The sequence below is a fragment of the Chelonoidis abingdonii genome, chromosome 15 (assembly GCF_003597395.2).
Source record: "Chelonoidis abingdonii isolate Lonesome George chromosome 15, CheloAbing_2.0, whole genome shotgun sequence".
In the NCBI taxonomy this organism is placed as follows: Eukaryota; Metazoa; Chordata; order Testudines; family Testudinidae; genus Chelonoidis; species Chelonoidis abingdonii.
Genome location: NC_133783.1, coordinates 30884483 through 30902785, shown reverse-complemented (window position 1 = coordinate 30902785; position 18303 = coordinate 30884483). Strand labels below are relative to the sequence as shown.

The 18303-nt window shown below is 42.8% G+C and overlaps 1 protein-coding gene and 1 long non-coding RNA gene across 3 annotated transcripts in view; one reads left to right on the top strand and one right to left on the bottom strand.

Moving 5' to 3' along the window:
- Positions 1–18303, top strand: part of LOC142047814 (uncharacterized) — a 498924-nt gene that overhangs the window by 428422 nt on the left and 52199 nt on the right. The gene's annotated exons all lie outside the window — the stretch shown is intronic.
- Positions 659–18303, bottom strand: part of PTEN (phosphatase and tensin homolog) — a 105813-nt gene continuing 88168 nt past the window's right edge. For both annotated transcript variants that reach the window (XM_075072683.1, XM_032770326.2), the window contains 2 exons: positions 11534–11758; positions 659–4252 (listed from right to left, as the gene is read on the bottom strand). In XM_075072683.1, the coding sequence (XP_074928784.1) occupies positions 4070–4252; positions 11534–11758 (408 nt within the window). In that variant the 3' untranslated portion in view covers positions 659–4069. The remainder of the gene's footprint in view (positions 4253–11533; positions 11759–18303) is intronic.

Here is an 18303-nt window from a genome sequence, read left to right as displayed (position 1 = left end):
AAGACAAGCTGAAAAAGTGACAGGATACAGTATTTCTACATTAAGACATGTACAAAATCTATTTTAAACTTCATTTCAGAGAGACCAGAAGGCATGAAAAAAATTTAAGCTTATTTTATGATATATATACACACATTATACTAGCTCCATTGGAAAAAGTAGCCTGCAGACTTTAGTAAGCCATTGGCAGTTTAAAGTTAGAAAAAATTACACTGTATCTCAGTGAACTGCATTACATTTTCCTGAAAAGTTTAGCTTGTTTGTACAGGAAGCTCGATGTTATTTGAAAGAAAAAAAATATGTATCGCTATACTAAAACAATTGACCTGAAAGCAAGTAATTTGGTTTAATTCAGAGTACTGTTTTATATTTCATAGGTTGGAGAGCATTAAAATGAAAGGCCCACCTACATTTATTCTACAGTTTTTGAAAACCAATGGAAGCAAAACCCATATTTCCTATTCCAATATTAATTTGTTAAGACTCAATCTCAAAGGATTTTAACATGCAGCTTTCCTGAAATCTGTTTTGATACACAAGGAGCTCCTTTTAGAGAAATGTCCCTTACTCCCACGATCACACTTGATCCTTCATTTCTGAATAGCAAAATATAATCTGAGCAGTTTACACCCAAAATACTTTAATAAAACACCCACACTGTGACAAGAATGAGACTTTAATCAGTTTTAAGTGGAGTTTTAACACTAAGAGATAAAGGGTTGTTAAACACAATAACAAATGGACATCTGATTTGTATGAGGCATTATCCTGTACATGTCATATTTTGTTATTTTTGTGTATCCTCAGTGCATAGCATTACACACAGAGCCACTGTTGCACAGCACAATAGTATCTGAAGAGGCTGAATCAGAGTAAGGCTGCTTGACTCAATTTTTTTTTTTTTTTTTTTGTGTGCACGTGTGTATATACATACACACTCTCTCTCTATACATACATATATATATATACACACACACACACACACACTCACTCTCTCTCTATATATATATATGAAAACAGATTGAAAAGTTGAACTGGCAGAGTAAAAGGCACCTCTGCCAAACTGCAGTTAAAGCCTCTTTTAGCACACAGTTCTACCCCTTCCATCTGCATGCATGACATTTTTTAACAGTATTTAAAGGTAAACGAGGCACTTTGTGGCAACCACAGGCGTCGTTAACATATTGCACAAATTTGCTATAACTAAACATGGAACTTGCACACTGGCACCCTATTTTTATTTTTTAAAGCTGAAACGTTTGATGCTGTATGTAAACTCCACTTTAGTTTACAATTTGTGCCACAGCAAAGAATCTTGATGCTATTTATACAACTGCCCTTAAATTAACTGTGGCAAAACATTTCGAGTGGGGCTACAGATGACTACGGATGGTACAGGGCCTAACAGTAAGCTCTTATGAAAGTGATGCCTTCAAGTAATTTCAGACATGTAAGCTGCTGCACATCCAGGAGTTTAAGTATACAGTCTAGAAACTCAGAGATTACCTACCGAATGCATTTCAAGCTAATTATGAATACTGTCATAAATAACGTTTTAATAAGGACTCAAAAACCTTTCAGTCATAGTAATTCTTGTCAAGTTCTATGGGGATGGTAACTGAAAGTATAGGAGAGTATGTATAATATATATTTTATATATATATATTATATATATATATAATGCCATTTTTCCATTTCCAATGACTATACCATAAAATGTAAGCAAGGCTTCTCAAAAACATTGAAACATTCATAATCAAAACCCTCATTCAGACCTTCACATTCTAAAGGAAAAACAACAGTGCAAAAGCCCATTATAATGTCATTATTTCCATTCTGGCCATCAGTGTTACATACTGGAACCACACATTTAATTTTGATATCATGAGACCAAAAGTGGGACATAGTACAGTGTCAAAATCAAAGTATTTTAAAGCATGAATATTTTTGTTTATTAGCCAACATGACGTTCAATTGCTAAAAGCAGACATAAGGTGAAACATGTATCAAGGCATAAAGTCTGGTCTTCAAGTAGCCATTGCCTGCTGCCCAATTTAACAATGGGAATTCTGAGTGCTGGACCAGCATTTTTGTTGAGACCTTAAAATCTAATTTAACTTATGAATCAAAATCCTATAATAGCTTTGTTATAAGTTTAGATCATGAATTTGACGAGCAAAATTGACCAATAAATACTGAAAAAGCATGTTACACCTTTGTTTACCAAAATGTAGGTGAAGTCCTGCCTTGTCTTTTTACAATTCATATTCTGTTAATGCTGTTGTACTGGGCCCTATGGATCACAGATTCATTTGTTAATTCGGTAAGAACACAACTAACAAACAACTTCGGCGCCAGTAAGTTAATTAAAATTGGACTTTACACCATAAAGTGTAACTTTTGGGGTAGATATTCCAGAAGTTTGAAGGTCATGGTGTATTTCAGAGTGAACAGAATTTTTTAAAAAATATTTCATATCTGTATTCAACAATAGTTGTACTCTTAAATTATCTGCAGTCTGGGCATGTCAATCATCATAATATTCAAAAGTGAAGCTCAATCCCTATTTCTGGCTATACCCCTATGAAGGAATGATACAACACTGCCAGTTTGGATATCTAATTCTTTTAATAGCAAACAACAGATAGAATATTTGGGACATGTTCTTCTTTTAAAAAGTACACATCTTTATATCTGTGCAGTGTTGAGAATTTATTGCAAGACTGATTTCCTTTATACCATGTGTAATGTCTCTTTTTAAACATTGTAGGTACTAAGTATTCAAGTAAAATTCCCTAACAGTTAATGACATTTTAAAAAAAAGTGTGCAAAACTGCAAAACTCATTGTAATGAATGTAATAGAATGTGTAAGGTCAAAGGGGTGAAAGGGCTGACAGCTGTTTGTTTGAATAATGCATCCATAAATCTTCAAAATAAACACTAACCTGTAGAATCTCAAATTGAAGTTTCTCGTGCACCGTTATAAAATATTTTATATTTAATGAGAAAAAAAGCTTGCAATGCAGCACATGAAGCATTCACAGCAGGTATATGATTGAAAAACTAATAAAATAAGTAAGATGTTGACTGATGTATGTACTAATAGCATCTGACTTTCAGCACTGGCCTTGATTACACAGGAGATGGAGCAGCCATTACAATTGAGAAAGACATTTAATAAATCATTGTCTTTTTTAGAACAATAGTTTCAAGCCCATTTTAGGTTGATAGCCTCCACATTTGTATGGTTAAGTCATTGTTGCTGTGTTTCTCATCTGTGACCCCATTATTTTCATATCCCTTCATTTGTGGGTCCTTAAGATGTTGTGGAAGGTTCACTCCTGTACCCCTATATGGAATCACTCCCTCTAGCTGCCTTTTCTAGCACCATTATGCTTAAAAAAATAAAATGCACAAACAACAAGCAGTGACAGCGGCCGATTCCTCAAACGTCCAGGATTAATTACTGCAGCATGCTAAAGAAAGGTGCATGTAAGTAGCCGGATATGGTACATAGTCCAGGGTCCAGCATAATATATTCCTTTCAGAGCATTTCTTTCCATTCCCCTATCCAGAATACATGCATCAGAATGTAGTACAACCCTTTAGAAACTTCTCTTAGCCAACTGCGGACTTATCTGTTGCCACTTAAGTGCAAAGAAAGGGACAGGATGTGAACCTGTATATCAGAAAGCTTTCCCCCCCCCCCCCAACTGCAGTTGGTGACAGACAAAAGGAAAAATTCCTACGCATACACATCAGATCTGTCTCCACTTTTATAAAACTGGAATAAAATGGGAAAGTGCCATCTTTATATTTCCTAATTGAAATTTTAATGTCCTTTTGACACAAAAAGGTATATACATAACATAGCTACGTAACCTTTTTCAACTGGACAACAAATGTCAAACCCTGTAGATTTATAGGGCAAAATAAGATTGGTCAGGAAAGAATTGTTCCTATAATTGGTAATTTGACACAATGTTCTATTGCCATTTGAAAAGGTCCTTTTTCAGTTTATTCAAGTTTGTCTCTTTGTGGTTTTTTTTCCCAGATTAAAAAAAATATTCAGACTTTTGTAATCTGCGTATGCTGATCTTCATCAAAAGGTTCATTCTCTGGATCAGAGTCAGTGGTGTCAGAATATCTATAATGATCAGGTTCATTGTCACTAACGTCCGGTGTTACTGAAGCAGAACTGCTAGCCTCTGGATTTGATGGCTCCTCTGTTTTTGTGAAAAATAGCTTCACCTAGGAAAGGAAGAAAACAAAAGGTTAGAAAAGTTCAGACTATATTTTCTTCAAGTAGTTGAGACAATACAGGCCAAGCCTACACTTGGAAGGCTTTGCTTGTATAGCTATACTGGTGAAGTGCTCCTAGAGTGGACACAGTTTACACTGGAAAGCTTATTCCAGCTCCGCCCAGTGAAATAAGTTAACCAACAAAAGCACAGTATTGACACAGGTCCTTTAAAATCATTCTACCATATATATTTGTTTAAAAACCTCCAACTACATACAACCTTTGATATTAAACTTTTGACATACAAAATGCCAAGTCCCAAATCTAACACACCTACAAACTTTTCAGTAGCACAAACAGTAAGAGTCGTGAACCCATGTCAACAAACAAGTACCTTAGGGAAGGGACCATTAGGAGCTCCCACCACAATCATAAGCAATAAGAAACACCCAATTACAATCCCTATTGTGCCCTTTGTGGCACTATTAATTACTCACTACCAATTATCCTTTTTCCTTTTACCTATCTTTATACAATTTATACATCAGTGGGTATTAAATACTGGTTAAGACAGATGGATATTGTAGTGATGTTTCCAAACAGCAGAAGCATCCTCAGTTCAAAGAACTCTTACTGCTAGAAAGACAGTATATAGAAATGGCACCTTCTTCCACAAATACACTCCTCATGTGGATTCAGTCATGTCTATTCACTTAAAACAAGGTTGAGGACTCTGAAGTAGACAGTGTTAATAAATACAGTTGTGTTTACACTTGGGAAAAGACGGTTGGTTACTCACCTTTGTAACTGTTGTTCTTTGAGATGTGTTGCTCATATTCATTCCAATTAGGTGTGTGCGCGCCGCGTGCACGCTCGTCGGAAGATTTTTACCCTAGCAACACTCAGTGGGTCAGCTGGGCGCCCCCTAGAGTGGCGCCGCTATGGCGCTGGATATATACCCCTGCCAACCCAACGGCCCTTCAGTTCCTTCTTGCTGGCTACTCCGACAGAGGGGAAGGAGGGCGGGTTTGGAATGGATATGAGCAACATATCTTGAAGAATAACAGTTACAAAGGTGAATAAACGTCTTTTCTTCGAGTGCTTGCTCATATCGATTCCAATTAGGCGTTTCTCAAGCCTTACCTAGGCGGTGGGGTCGGAGTGAGATGTTGCAGAATGCAGAACTGCTGAACCAAAGGCTGCATCATCTCTGGACTGTTGAACCAGAGCGTAATGAGAGGCAAAGGTATGTACCGAAGACCAGGTAGCTGCACGGGATATCTCCTGGATGGGTACACGAGCTAGGAAGGCAGCAGATGAAGCCTGGGTCCTGGTAGAATGTGTGGTGAGGCGACTCGAGGGAACATTATCCAAGTCATAACAAGTACGGACGCAGGCTGTCACCCAAGATGAAATCCTCTGGGAGGAGACAGGTAGGCCCTTCATTCGGTCCGCCACCGTGACGAAGAGTTAAGGTGTTCTACGAAAGGGTTTTGTCCGCTCGATATAAAATGCGAGCGCTCTATGAACATCTAGGGAGTGCAACTGTTGCTCCCTTCATATTGAGTGTGGTTTCGGAAAGAAGACCGGAAGGAAGATATCCTGGTTGACATGAAAGGCCGATACCACCTTAGGGAGGAACGCCAAATGTGGTCGCAACAGCACCTTGTCCTTGTGAAACACAGTATACAGTGGATCCACCGTGAGAGCCCGAAGCTTGGAGACTCGTCTGGCCGATGTAACGGCTACGAGGAAAGCTGTTTTCCAGGATAGGCATAGTAGCGAGCAGGTTGCTAGCGGCTCGAATGGGGCAGACATAAGTCTGGATACAGCCAGTTTGAGGTCCCAGGTTGGGGCGGGGCGGCGTACCTGGGGGTATAGGTGCTCCAAGCCCTTGAGGAACCTACAAACCATAGGGTGCGAGAACACTGAGTGGCCACTCTCCCTGGGGTGGAAGGTAGAGATAGCTGCCAAGCGCACCCTCAATGATGATATTGCTAGGCCCTGCTGTTTGAGAGACCAGAGATAGTCCAAGTTGGTGCAGATCGGGATCTCGGTGGGAGTAACGTTTTGCGTTTCTCACCAGCAGGAGAAGTGCTTCCACTTGGCCAGATACGTGGCCCAAGTGGAAGGTTTTCTGCTACCCAGGAGTGCTTGTTGTACTGAGGCAGAGCAACGTAATTCTGATTGGCTTAACCACGCAGCAGCCATGCCGTAAGATGAAGGGACTGTAGTCTCGGTGGTGAAGTCTGCCGTGGTCCTGAGTTATGAGGTCTGGGCGAAGACGCAGGGTAACTGGGTTGGCTATCGACAGGTCGAGCAACATGGTGTACTAGTGCTGCCTGAGCCACGCTGGAGTGATCATGATTAAGCAAGCTCTGTCTCTGCGGAGCTTTAGCAGAACCCGTGAACCAGCAGGAATGGTGGAAAGGCATAAAGCAGTTGGCCCGTCCACGGCATCAGGAAGGCGTACGAGATCGAACCCGGGGAGAGACCCTGGAAGGAGCAGAACATCTGACATTTCCTGTTCTCGCGGGAAGCGAAGAGGTCTATGCGGGGAAATCCCCACTTCCAGAAAACAGAACGGATAACTTCCAGATGAATCGACCACTCGTGAGACAGGAAGGATCTGCTGAGTTCATCTGCCAGAGAGTGTTCCGAACGCCTGGGAGGAAGGACGCTACTAGGTCTATCGAGTGGGCTATACAAAAGTCCCAGAGTTGGATGGCTTCCTTTCAGCTCTCAGACACTAATGTGCAAGGCCAGCTCCTGAGATGACCAAAGGCCTTGAGTGCGAAGAGTCTGAGGTGAGCACCCCAGCCGAGAGATGACGTGTCCGTTGTCAGGGACATAGAAGCCTGGGGCGGATGGAACGGCATCCCTGCACACAACAGGGAGGGTGTCAGCCACCAGTCGAGGGAGCGTACGATGCTCGAGGAAATGGTGACTATCATGTCTATGGCATCTCTGCTCGGGTGGTATACCGAGTTGAGCCAAGATTGGAGGGGACGGAGGCGTAGCCTGGCGTGTTTGGTCACGAAGGTGCAGGCAGCCATGTGACCCAGGAGATCGAGACACGTGTGAGCCAAAGTAGTCGGGAAGCTCTGTAGGCCTCGGACAATTGTTACCATCGCCTGAAACCGAGGCTGAGGTAAGCAGGCTCTGGCAAGACTGGAGTCCAGAATGGCCCCAATGAAGTCTATCCTCTGTGTGGGAACCAGAGTAGATTTCTCTGTGTTGATCATCAGGCCTAGACGAATGAATAGGTCCTTGACGATGCCCATATGATAGGAGACTTGTGACTCTGAGGTCCCTCGGATGAGCCAATCGTCCAGATATGGAAAAACGTGTATCCGACGGCAGCGGAGAGCAGCGGCGACTACAGCCATGCACTTTGTGAATATTCTTGGGGCTGTAGAGAGGCCAAACAGTAGGACCATAAACTGGAAATGCTGACAGTTGGCCACAAACCAGAGGTACCACCTGCGAGGAGGATAAATGGCTATGTGAAAATACGCGTCCTTCATGTCGAGGGCAGCATACCAGTCTCCGGGATCGAAGGATGGGATGATGTTCTGCGTGGTATCCCTGGGGACTTTCAACTTTATCATGAACTTGTTGAGTTCTCACGGGTCTAGGATAGGTCTGAGATCTCCCTTCACCTTGGGGATTAGGAAATAGCGGGAGTAAAACCCCTTGCCCCTTTCGTCGTTTGGTACATCCTCTATGGCTCCCACGGCAAGGAGCTACTGCACCTCTTGTAAGAGGAGTTGCTCATGGGAGGGGTCCCTGAAGAGGGACAAAGACAGGGGGTAGAAGGGGGTGCGAAATAAACTGGAGGTGGTACCCAAGTTCCACAGTGCGTAGGACCGAACGATCTGAAGTTAGGAGGGACCACACAGGGAGGAAAAAGGAGAGGCGGTTGGAAAAAGGAGGGAAAGGATCCTGGAACGTAACTGGTACACCATCCTCAGGCGTAACTTCAAAAGTTAGGTTTTGGCCCCGTAGGTAGTTTAGAGGGACCTTGATTTTGTCCCCCTTGGGATCCTGACTGTCATCTACGGCCGGCCCCACCTGGCCTTCTACCAAAGTCCTGCCTTTGCCTAGGTGGAGAGTACGGGCGGTGAGGCTGGGGACGGGAAGGCCTGCGCTGAGTCACCGGCGTGTGCATGCTGACAGAACGCATGGTGACCCTGTTGTCCTTCAGGCTTTGTAGCCTAGGGTCCGTCTTTTCAGAAAAGAGGCCTTGACTGTCAAAGGGCAGGTTCTATATCGTATGCTGAAGTTCTGGCAGGAGGCCTGACACTTGGAGCCATGAAATACCCCTCATGGTGACTCCCAAGGCCAGAGTTCTGGCTGCAGAGTCAGCTGCATCCAATAAGGCCTGGAGGAAAGTTCTCACCATCTTTTTCCCCTCCTCCAAGGGGGCTGCAAATTCCTGACGGGAGTCCTGGGTAACCAGCTCCATAAACTTGCCCATCGCCGCCCAGGTGTTGTAGTTGTAGTGACTAAGCAAGGCTTGCTGATTCGCCACCCGGAGTTGGAGGGCCCCTGCAGAGTACACCTTACGGCCAAGTAAGTCCATACACCTAGTCTCCTTCGATTCTGGCACCGGAGCTTGCTGGCCATGGCGTTCCCTCTCGTTGACGGATTGTACAACAAGGGAGCAGGGAGGTGAATGTCCGTACAAGTACTCATACCACTTGGAGGGCAGCATGTACTTGCGCTCAACTCCCCTGGCAGCGGGTTGAATGGAGGCTGCAGACTGCCAGGTAGTATCAGCATTGGCCTGGATCCTCCGGATAAATGGTTAGGCCACTCTTGTGGGGGCATCAGCTGACAGAATACACACCACCAGGTCCTCTACCTCCGGAACCTCCTCTGCCTGGAGATTCATATTGAGTGCCACACGTCTCATGAGGTCCTGGTGACCTCTCAGGTCAATTGGAGGCGGGCCTGTGGAAGATGTCCCTGCCACTGCCTCATCAGGAGAGGACGAAGATGAAAGGTCAGGGACAAGTGGGTCATGTGTGGCCTCGTGGACCTGGACGCCCACTGACTCCCTTGGTAACTCAGACTCTGGAAGGGGAGCTGGCAATTCCTCCGTAGTGGGAGGAGGGAGGCGGCTGATGGTCGCCTCCGGCACCCGGTGCTCCAATGCGGCAAAGCTAGATGGGGCTGGAGGTACACCTTGGGCATATCACCAGGCCCAAGGCGTCCAGAATGACCACTGATGGCCCTTGGTCTCATGGAAGATCCTAGTGGGCACATCAGGATCCAGTCCTGTGTATATGAACTGTCCGCCTGGGACGCCATGGATGGGTGGTGGGATGGCCAAGGAGGAGCTGAAAAACCCTCTTTTTGCTTTATGAGGCCCTGGGGATCGGTACCGGGAGCCATACCAGTACCAGGAACGAGATCGGGACCTACCACCGGAGCAGTGCCGGGAAGTCAACCGGGATCTCGAAGCTCAGCGTCTGGATCGGCTGCGAGAGTCATGGTGCCTGGAGTGGTGCCGGGAGCTGGATCAGTACCGAGAGTACTGGGCAGGTGAACAGGACGCTGATCTGCGCTGCGAGTATGACCAGTAACGAAGAGGTGATCGGTGCTGGGACTGCAAGCGGCGTCGGGACCAGGATCGGCGACAGGACCGGGAACGCTGGTGGGATCGCAAGCGGTGCCATTCTGCGGTGCAATAGAAGGTGGTCTTATCAGGGCAGGCTTGCCCACAGACTGTATGACCCGCACTGGTGGTGCCGGGGGTTGAGGTAGCGCAGACTCAGTCATTGCGATGAGATCCCTCACCGTGAAGAATGTCTCCGGCATGGAGGGAATCGTGAGCTCAATCACTGCTCTTGGCAGAGAGCTTTCAGGGACTGGACTTGACGGTTTTGTTTGTTTCTTTAGTGGAGACAAGGACTTAAAACACAAGCTTCCGAGTGACATGAACAGAATCAGATTATGGAACAAATGCTGAGACAGGAGGCAGAGTGTATGCAATCCTGCACACCAAGGAACTCAACTCAAATATTTAGCGTAGAGCTAGTGGATCCACTTGTCAGCCCACGAAAGGAACATATGAAGGCCGTACCGGGTCAGACCAAAGGTCCATCTAGCCCAGTATCTGTCTACTGACAGTAGCCAATGCCAGGTGCCCCAGAGGCAGTGAACCTAACAGGCAATGATCAAGTGATCTCTCTCCTACCATCCATCTCCATCCTCTGACAAACAGAGGCTAGGGACACCATTCCTTACCCATCCTGGCTAATAGCCATTTATGGACTTAACCACCATGANAACCTCCTCAGGTAAGGAGTTCCACAAGTTCACTGTGCGCTGCGTGAAGAAGAACTTCCTTTTATTTGTTTTAAACTTGCTGCCTATTAATTTCATTTGGTGACTGCTAGTTCTTGTATTATGGGAATAAGTAAATAACTTTTCCTTATCCACTTTCTCCATATCACTCATGATTTTATATACCTCTATCATATCCCACCTTATTCTCCTCTTTTCCAAGCTGAAGAGTCCTAGCCTCTAATCTTTCCTCATATGGGACCCTCTCCAAACCTCTAATCATTTTAGTTGCCCTTTTCTGAACCTTTTCTAGTGCCGTATATCTTTTTGAGTTGAGAAGACCACATCTGTACACAGTATTCAAGATGTGGGCGTGCCATAGATTTATATAAGGGCAATAATATATTTTCAATCTTATTCTCTATCCCCTTTTTAATGATTCCTAACACCCTGTTTGCTTTTTTGACTGCCTCTGCACGCTGCGTGGACATCTTCAGAGAACTATCCACGGTGACTCCAAGATCTTTTTCCTGACTCACTGTAGCTAAATTAGCCCCCATCATATTGTAATGGAAATACAAGCAGCACAGAGACTATTATATCCCTGAGGTTTCCTACTTGCTGCTAGTGTAGATCTGTCAAGTTTGAGTGTTTTAATTTTTCAGACCATGACCATATTCATAATTTATGCTGTGTAAGCTGATCAAAGAACCTCTTCAGAATTAAAGACAAAAGTTACAACTGAAAAAAACGATCTCTTAACTCCTGAAAATCTACCACCACCTTCTGCAGTAATTCTAGTATCAGTTACTGAATTCTTAAAAACAGATAAACTTAAGCAATGACATATTCAGATATATTGCTTGCCTCAGTATAGGAAGTTATGTAACAAATAGATCCTAGATGAACATGTTTTGATAATGCAGTATATTTTAAATAACTACACACAGCTCTTCAAAATTCTGTTTATTCTATGCTCTTTAAAAAATACTGACCTTGAAGTTTGGAGAGAAATATCTGTTGGCTTTGTCTTTATTTGCCTTATCTAGATCATTTTTTGTTAACGTAAGGATTAGATATTCCTTGTCATTATCTGAGCGTTCTGTGCTGAAAATACCATCAAGTTCCTGATCTCCAACTAGACTTCCATTTTCTACTTTGTCTGAATTTTCATCCAGTCCTATGAAGAATGTATTTACCCAAAAGTGAAACATCTTGTCCTGTGGGAAAAAGCAAGCTTGCTTTAGTATTTACAGATGGTATATTATCTTATTTGAATACAAGCATCATCTGTTTTTTAAAAATTGATGAGTTTAACAATACCAAACCACAAAAGGCATAAAAATCTAGACACTACTACACCATTGGCACATCAACTGTCAGGAAGTAGATTTTCATTAGTCTTCCCACATAACATACAGATCTTATCTATATTAATCACCACATGGATTTTCTTCAGGTAATCAAATAATTTGATTTTTTTAAAGAGGTCTTTCATAAATCAAAAAGGCTTCAATAAATTAAATGGCCAAATATACAAAATGGGAGATTAAAAACTTAGCACAAGTAGCAAGAAGTGCCAAAAGAGAGTTACTAGGCATATAAAACACAAATTTATTTTGTACACAGATACATACAGTAGCTGCTCCCTGACAGACAATCCTTACCAGGCTACTTGGATCAGTAGCACTGATAGTCAGTGAAGGACATCTGTTTTAATATTTGTAATTTAAGTACTGTTCCATTAAACAGAATATTTTGCTTTTCTTAATTTATGAAAAAAGTTTTGGTAAGAAAACACCATCAATACAGAAAATATCTGAAAAGGATTAATTTTATCCCCTCATGTAGATCACCAAAAAGCACATGTTTACTAAGATGGCTGGGGAGGGCAGGGGGAAAGAGAGAACAGGAGGTCAGCCCCTGGAAAAAGTATCTGCAGACCTTCTGAAAAGAAAGGAAAGTAATATAAATGTTTATTGAGATGCCCAGTTGTATTTGCTGGCATATCTACTGATCAAATCAAGGTTGAAACATTCTCTCAAGCATTCCAAATGACAGTAAGCAGGGAATAGTTATTACCTGCAAAAAAGTATAAACCAGTTTATCTTGCACTGCAGTGTTCCAATGTGCACATGCAAACAAATGTAAATATTAAATCCAAGTCTCAGACTGATTTATACATTCACTGATGTAACATACAACTAATAAGTACCGATAATATATGCTCTTGATTTTAATTAGAGGTGTTGTGAGACACCATTGCATATGCCTGTTTTGTCACATACATTCCTAGGCAAGCAGCTATAAAGGTGTTCTATCCTTTACTGGGATAAATCTCTGATGAAAGTTAAGATACTATTAAACTTAACCTTTACAACCCCTTAATATATGTAATGTCCACATCTGGTTTTCTCCTCCATATAGGCCAACCAATACCAGATCTTCAGTGCCATTAATGTCTGGGTCCAGACTCTAAGATTGCTTCTCTCCCTGAAACCCACCATGACAAATGTACTTCCCTTCTGAATCCCCCCCCCCCACCCCCAACATAAAATTCAAAATGGATGTTACCACTTTCAGAGCAAAACGCAGAGCAATTTTTAATATTGCTACAGCCATTCCCATAATAGTTACCCTGAAGAATGACCTGGCAAAATGGGAGGAGAGGGGAGGGAGTGTGTGTCCACAAAAAAGCACTGGTCTAAAAAAATCAAGCATTGAATGGTGTTATACATGAGCAGAATTGGGACTGGACTCCTTCTGAACAAATGAAACTATGAGGAAAACAGATATATTTCTAACAAAAAATTTTTTTTAAAAAATGCCCAACCCTTCCAGACCACACCACAGTGCTGATGATTTGGAAGAGTTGGGGGTGGCACAGAAGCTATGGTGGCTCTTCACCAACTCAGCATTCCTTATGCTGCAAGAATCTTTCACTAGCCTTGTATTTAATCTCTGCAACTGTTTCATTACTATTTTGCATATAGATCTGCATAAACACAACCTCCCGTGTACGTGTATATATTCCTGTCATTATGGAGAGGATATACCCATCTTCAAGGAACTTTGAAATCAAGGGTGGATTTGCAGATCCCTGACTGAGAGACAGATAGTAATGAAAGTCAAAATTGCCTTTATATACAGTTAGCTAGAGAATTATCACTGTCCTCTAATGTGTACCTCACTGACATCATCTATGCCTTTGTGGATCTCCCAACTGGATTACTGGAATGTATTGCAAGTGGAATTAGTCTTGAAGACTCAATATATTGCAGAACATGGATCCCCAGTCCAACAACAATCATCAAACAAGTATACATCACTCCAAAGGCTGCATTCATTTTCTTTAGCTTCCAGGTGAAATTGCAGATGGAAATCCACAACTTGAAAGTCATGTGTTGTCTGGGTCCTGGATACTGGACAGAAACTCTCCTACATGGCCAAGATTTTATATTAGCTGAGGTGGTAGTGAACAGTCACTAGATTAAGATGTTTGAACTGGGGGGAAGTCACTCTTGGAACTTGGTCCACTCCCCTGGTCGCTCTGAGCTCAATTATATTGGATCAGGCTTTATGCTATGCCCTGATGGCTAGAGCCCTGTGCAGATACAAAATTTTTTATCTGCATTTGATCTATGATCCACATAAATTGTCCGTGGATGCGAATAACTGCAGATATTTGCAGATTTGCACAGCTCTGCTAACAGCTCCACAGGTCACCCCACACCTGTAATGTAGGGTTGTGCCAAACCCTCAAGCACCACCCACTTCTCCCCGGGGACTTCCCACCACCACTGCTGTACCAGGCAGGGAGACTATATCCTGGACCCTTGTGTGCAGCGCCACCTTCCCATTGGTGCTCAGACACCCCTACGCAGCTGCAGTTGCTCTAACACACAGCTGCACTTGGCTCACTGCACAGGAGCACATGGTCATGTTCCCTTCTGGGAGTTGTAGTTTACCTCCTCCACCCAAGCAAGCAGGGGACTACAACTCCCTGAATGCCCAGTGGGCTATTGCTGCTGCGCCACGATTCAGAGAGTTGAGCTGGAGCTCGAGGGCTGGGTGACAGTCGCTCTGTTTTGGTGATTGTGTACTGCAGAGCCCTGTGCAGATACAAATTATGTCTCTGCACCCAAGCTGCGATCCGGAAAAATGATCTGCGGATATCCAAGGGTATAAAGAGGATATCCACAGATTTGCATGGGCTCTACTGATGGCCATCTCCATCTCTAATTGATCACATCTTTAATTCTTTGCCTGTGTGGATGGTAGAGCTATTCAAGGAAGGTGCCCATTTGACGTGTTAGTTTTCAATGTTCTTTAAACTTTTTACCCTGTACATGTCCTTGGAGCTTTTAAAATAGGTATAAATTAAGAGAGAAAAATGTAAAGTCTTCTTTCTAGAATCGCATATGTAAAATATTTTAATTTTGACACTCAGTGTCTACACGGTACTCTTAAAAGATTAAGAAAGCTATGTGGTATGTTTCCACCACTTTTAATGCTAGGGTCATTTAACAATCCTTCTTATAAGGGACTAATTTAACAGTCATGTAACTTGACAGGAAAACTGACAAAATATCTTCATTTCATAAAATACATTGTCCTTGATGCAGACAATATTCAGCGGTTCTGGAGCTAAATTAACGCTTCTAAGTTACTGAAAATGCTCTTCAGACACATCAAGGAGAAAGTTAACTGAAGTCTATCAGAGCAAGTGAAACTTATTTTTAGTAACTTACTGTGTTCAAATAAGGAATTTACTCACCCTGAACTTCTTTGACCATACCTTTCAGGATTCTCAAGCTTTAGCACCTTAGCACAAAGTGGTAGAACTACCTTAATTCGTAAGATTTATTTTAACCCTTATAAAAGCAACTGTAGTAGAATGTGAGCCAAGTCCCCTACTGGCCTTCAAGAGTCACCCACTTCCATTTATTCTACTGCACAGAAGGCAATGTTTCCAGAAAGATAAGGCAATTCAAGATGGCCAATAAAAATATATGCCTGAAAAATGAACAAGGCCAGGTCTGGTGTAGGTATCTCCCAAACACCCTAGGAAAACTGATGCAAAGAAGTCATTTGGCGTCTCAGCAGTGACCTTATCTTCCTTAATTGGTCCATTTAAGCCCTAGATGCAACAGACCCACCTTTTGAAGGCTTCCTACTGCCAATATACAGTAGAATCTCAGAGTTACAAACACCTCAGGAACTGAGATTGTTCATAACTGAAACTTTTGTAACTCTCAACACAATGTCATGGTTGTTCTTTCAAAAGTTACAACTGAACACTGACTTAATACAGATTTGAAACTTCACTATGAAGAAAAATGCTGCTCTCTCTTTTTTTTAAAGTGTACATTTAACAGTACTATATTTACTTTTTTGTCTCTGCTGCTGACTGACTGCATACTACTGGCTCCAAATGAGGTGTGCTGTTGACTGGTCAGTTCGTAACTCTGGTGTTTGTAATTCAGATTCTACTGTACTTGAAGACAGAAACCAGGGGCAAAACACCAGGAAAAAAATTTCAGTTGACCAATAAGGGATATCATTAAAAATCTTCCTGGGTGAAGGGAGAGTGGCCTCCACTACCTCGAAAGCAAGGTCTAAAGCATGGACAGTCTGAACTGGAATTTTGTTTGGAGGCCAAATGTAAGCAATGATGGATGCTTTCTAAATCTGTGGTTAAAAGACTATAGAACAACTTTGCAAAAACTGATGGAAGCATTCTTGAAGCAGGCAATGGCAGTGGTCTTGCTAGCGATCAAGACTTTACATGGTTTTTAGTTTAAGGCAAGTGGGGTTGTAAGCAATGGAAAATGCTTGCCTTCCCTCTCTATTCTCTCCCTTTGTTTGTCTCCCCTCCAACCTCATCACAACTCTTTAGTACTTGAGCACTTAAAACTTTCTTCCTTTCTATCTGCAGGAATAGAACTATCCTAATTAGCGTTACAGGGACTTGTGTATTCACAGGCATGTGTGCTCTCATAAATATTAAATGTGTGTGCAAAGAAACTGAGGAAAAGCTAAGATGACACAAATTTTGTATTTCTCTCAAAGCTGCCAGTTTTATAGCCACTGTTACCGCTTCTGGGAGTTCCACAGTCTAAGTGCAAGCTCCTATTAAAGGTCTGTGTCCTGCACTCACCAACTGGATGACAGTTTCATGGGAGATCATGGCTATGAAGAAAGGTAACCTATGATTTAGTAAGGGTCAAATCCCATGGAGGATTATGAATATCAGCAACAAAAGGCTTGAACTACATTCTGTTTTAAGGGGAAGCCAGTGCCCAAAGGAGAGTACCAATGAAGCACTAACAGCAACCTGTGTTGCTGACTTTTGTGCCTGTTGGAGACCTTTCAGGTTGTTTTGCTTTATTGGTGTACACACACACACACACACACACAAAATTGGTTGCAACAATAAAGCTTGTGTTCACCATTGTGGCCAGCTTTGTTTCATACAATGTGGACAATGAACGATGAAAGTGGGCATTTATATCACGCTATTTAGGCATCCAATAGCACAGAAGAGATAAAAAGCTGTGGACTGATTTAGTAATCAGAGCTGATGCTCTTGATAATGGAGAATGCTAGAGAGGCTACAAGTTGTTCAAAGCCTTTCCCTCTTACTATCTCCTTTACTTTGCCTGGGCTCTGCTCTAGCCAGCTGCTGAATTTAGCTGAGTACTGAGAAAACTGGGAGTTTGCTATCTACACCTGACATACAAGTTGCACTGCTGGGTGTCTGCGTACTGCTGGCACTTCAGCTTGTGTTGTTCTACCAGCTCTCAGTGCACTGTTGAGATCTGAATAATAAGTGGAAGATTACCGAGCCTTATGGGATGCCATGTTATGGAGCGTTACAGAACTCTGGAGGCGAAGGAAGTGTTGCCATGACTAAAAGAATTTGGTTTGTTAGGAAGGATATGAGTTGTTTCAGGGGTCTTCTGCTAACACTGCAGTTTCTTGCAGCTGGAACAGGAGTATTTGGTAATCAGTAGTATCAAATGCCACAGATCCAGAACAAGCACAGGTGTACTTCCCTTTACCACGGAGAGGTGGTGGTTATCAAACAAGGCAAAAAATGCTATCTCAATACCCTTCCCTGAAGCCTTAGAGGGGATCCAGGACACTAGCAGTTAACAAGCAGTACTGAGTTTGTTAGCTTCTTGATTAGCATGTTTAGGAAAGATTAAAACACTGGGAGGGTCTCTAGCATAGACTATTTTAGGTTAGTGAAAAGAAGGTTTTGACAGTTATTAGGAATCTGAGGTGTTCCCTAATCTCTCTTTAATACCCAGGAAGGGCAGGTGTCAGAGCTGGCAGCCCCAACTCCCCTCTATGGTTCCATGACTGCCTGTGTGAATAAACCAGAATCTTGGAAGGAAAGTGCTTATTTTTAAGTTCTGCTCTTGGTTTATTTCTGGAAGCCTATGACATCATGAATACAAGTAATTTTCTCTAAAGAGAGAAATCCTCTCAGTGGGAGGTGCTGCAGTCTGAAGGCATGTTTCTTTGGCAACGTGGCCTGGGAAGTTGCAGCATAGCGCTGGGAGACAGCTCGTCCAGCATGCTAAAAAAGCCACCTCTGTGACAAGAACAGCTCCCAGCGCTGGCGTACTGTCTACACTGGCACTTTACAGTACTGAAACTTGCAGAACTTGGGGTGTCTTTTTTCACATCCCTGAGCAAGAAAGTTGCAGCGCTATAAAGTGCCAGCGTAGACAAGCCCTGAGGTTGAGTAGATGTA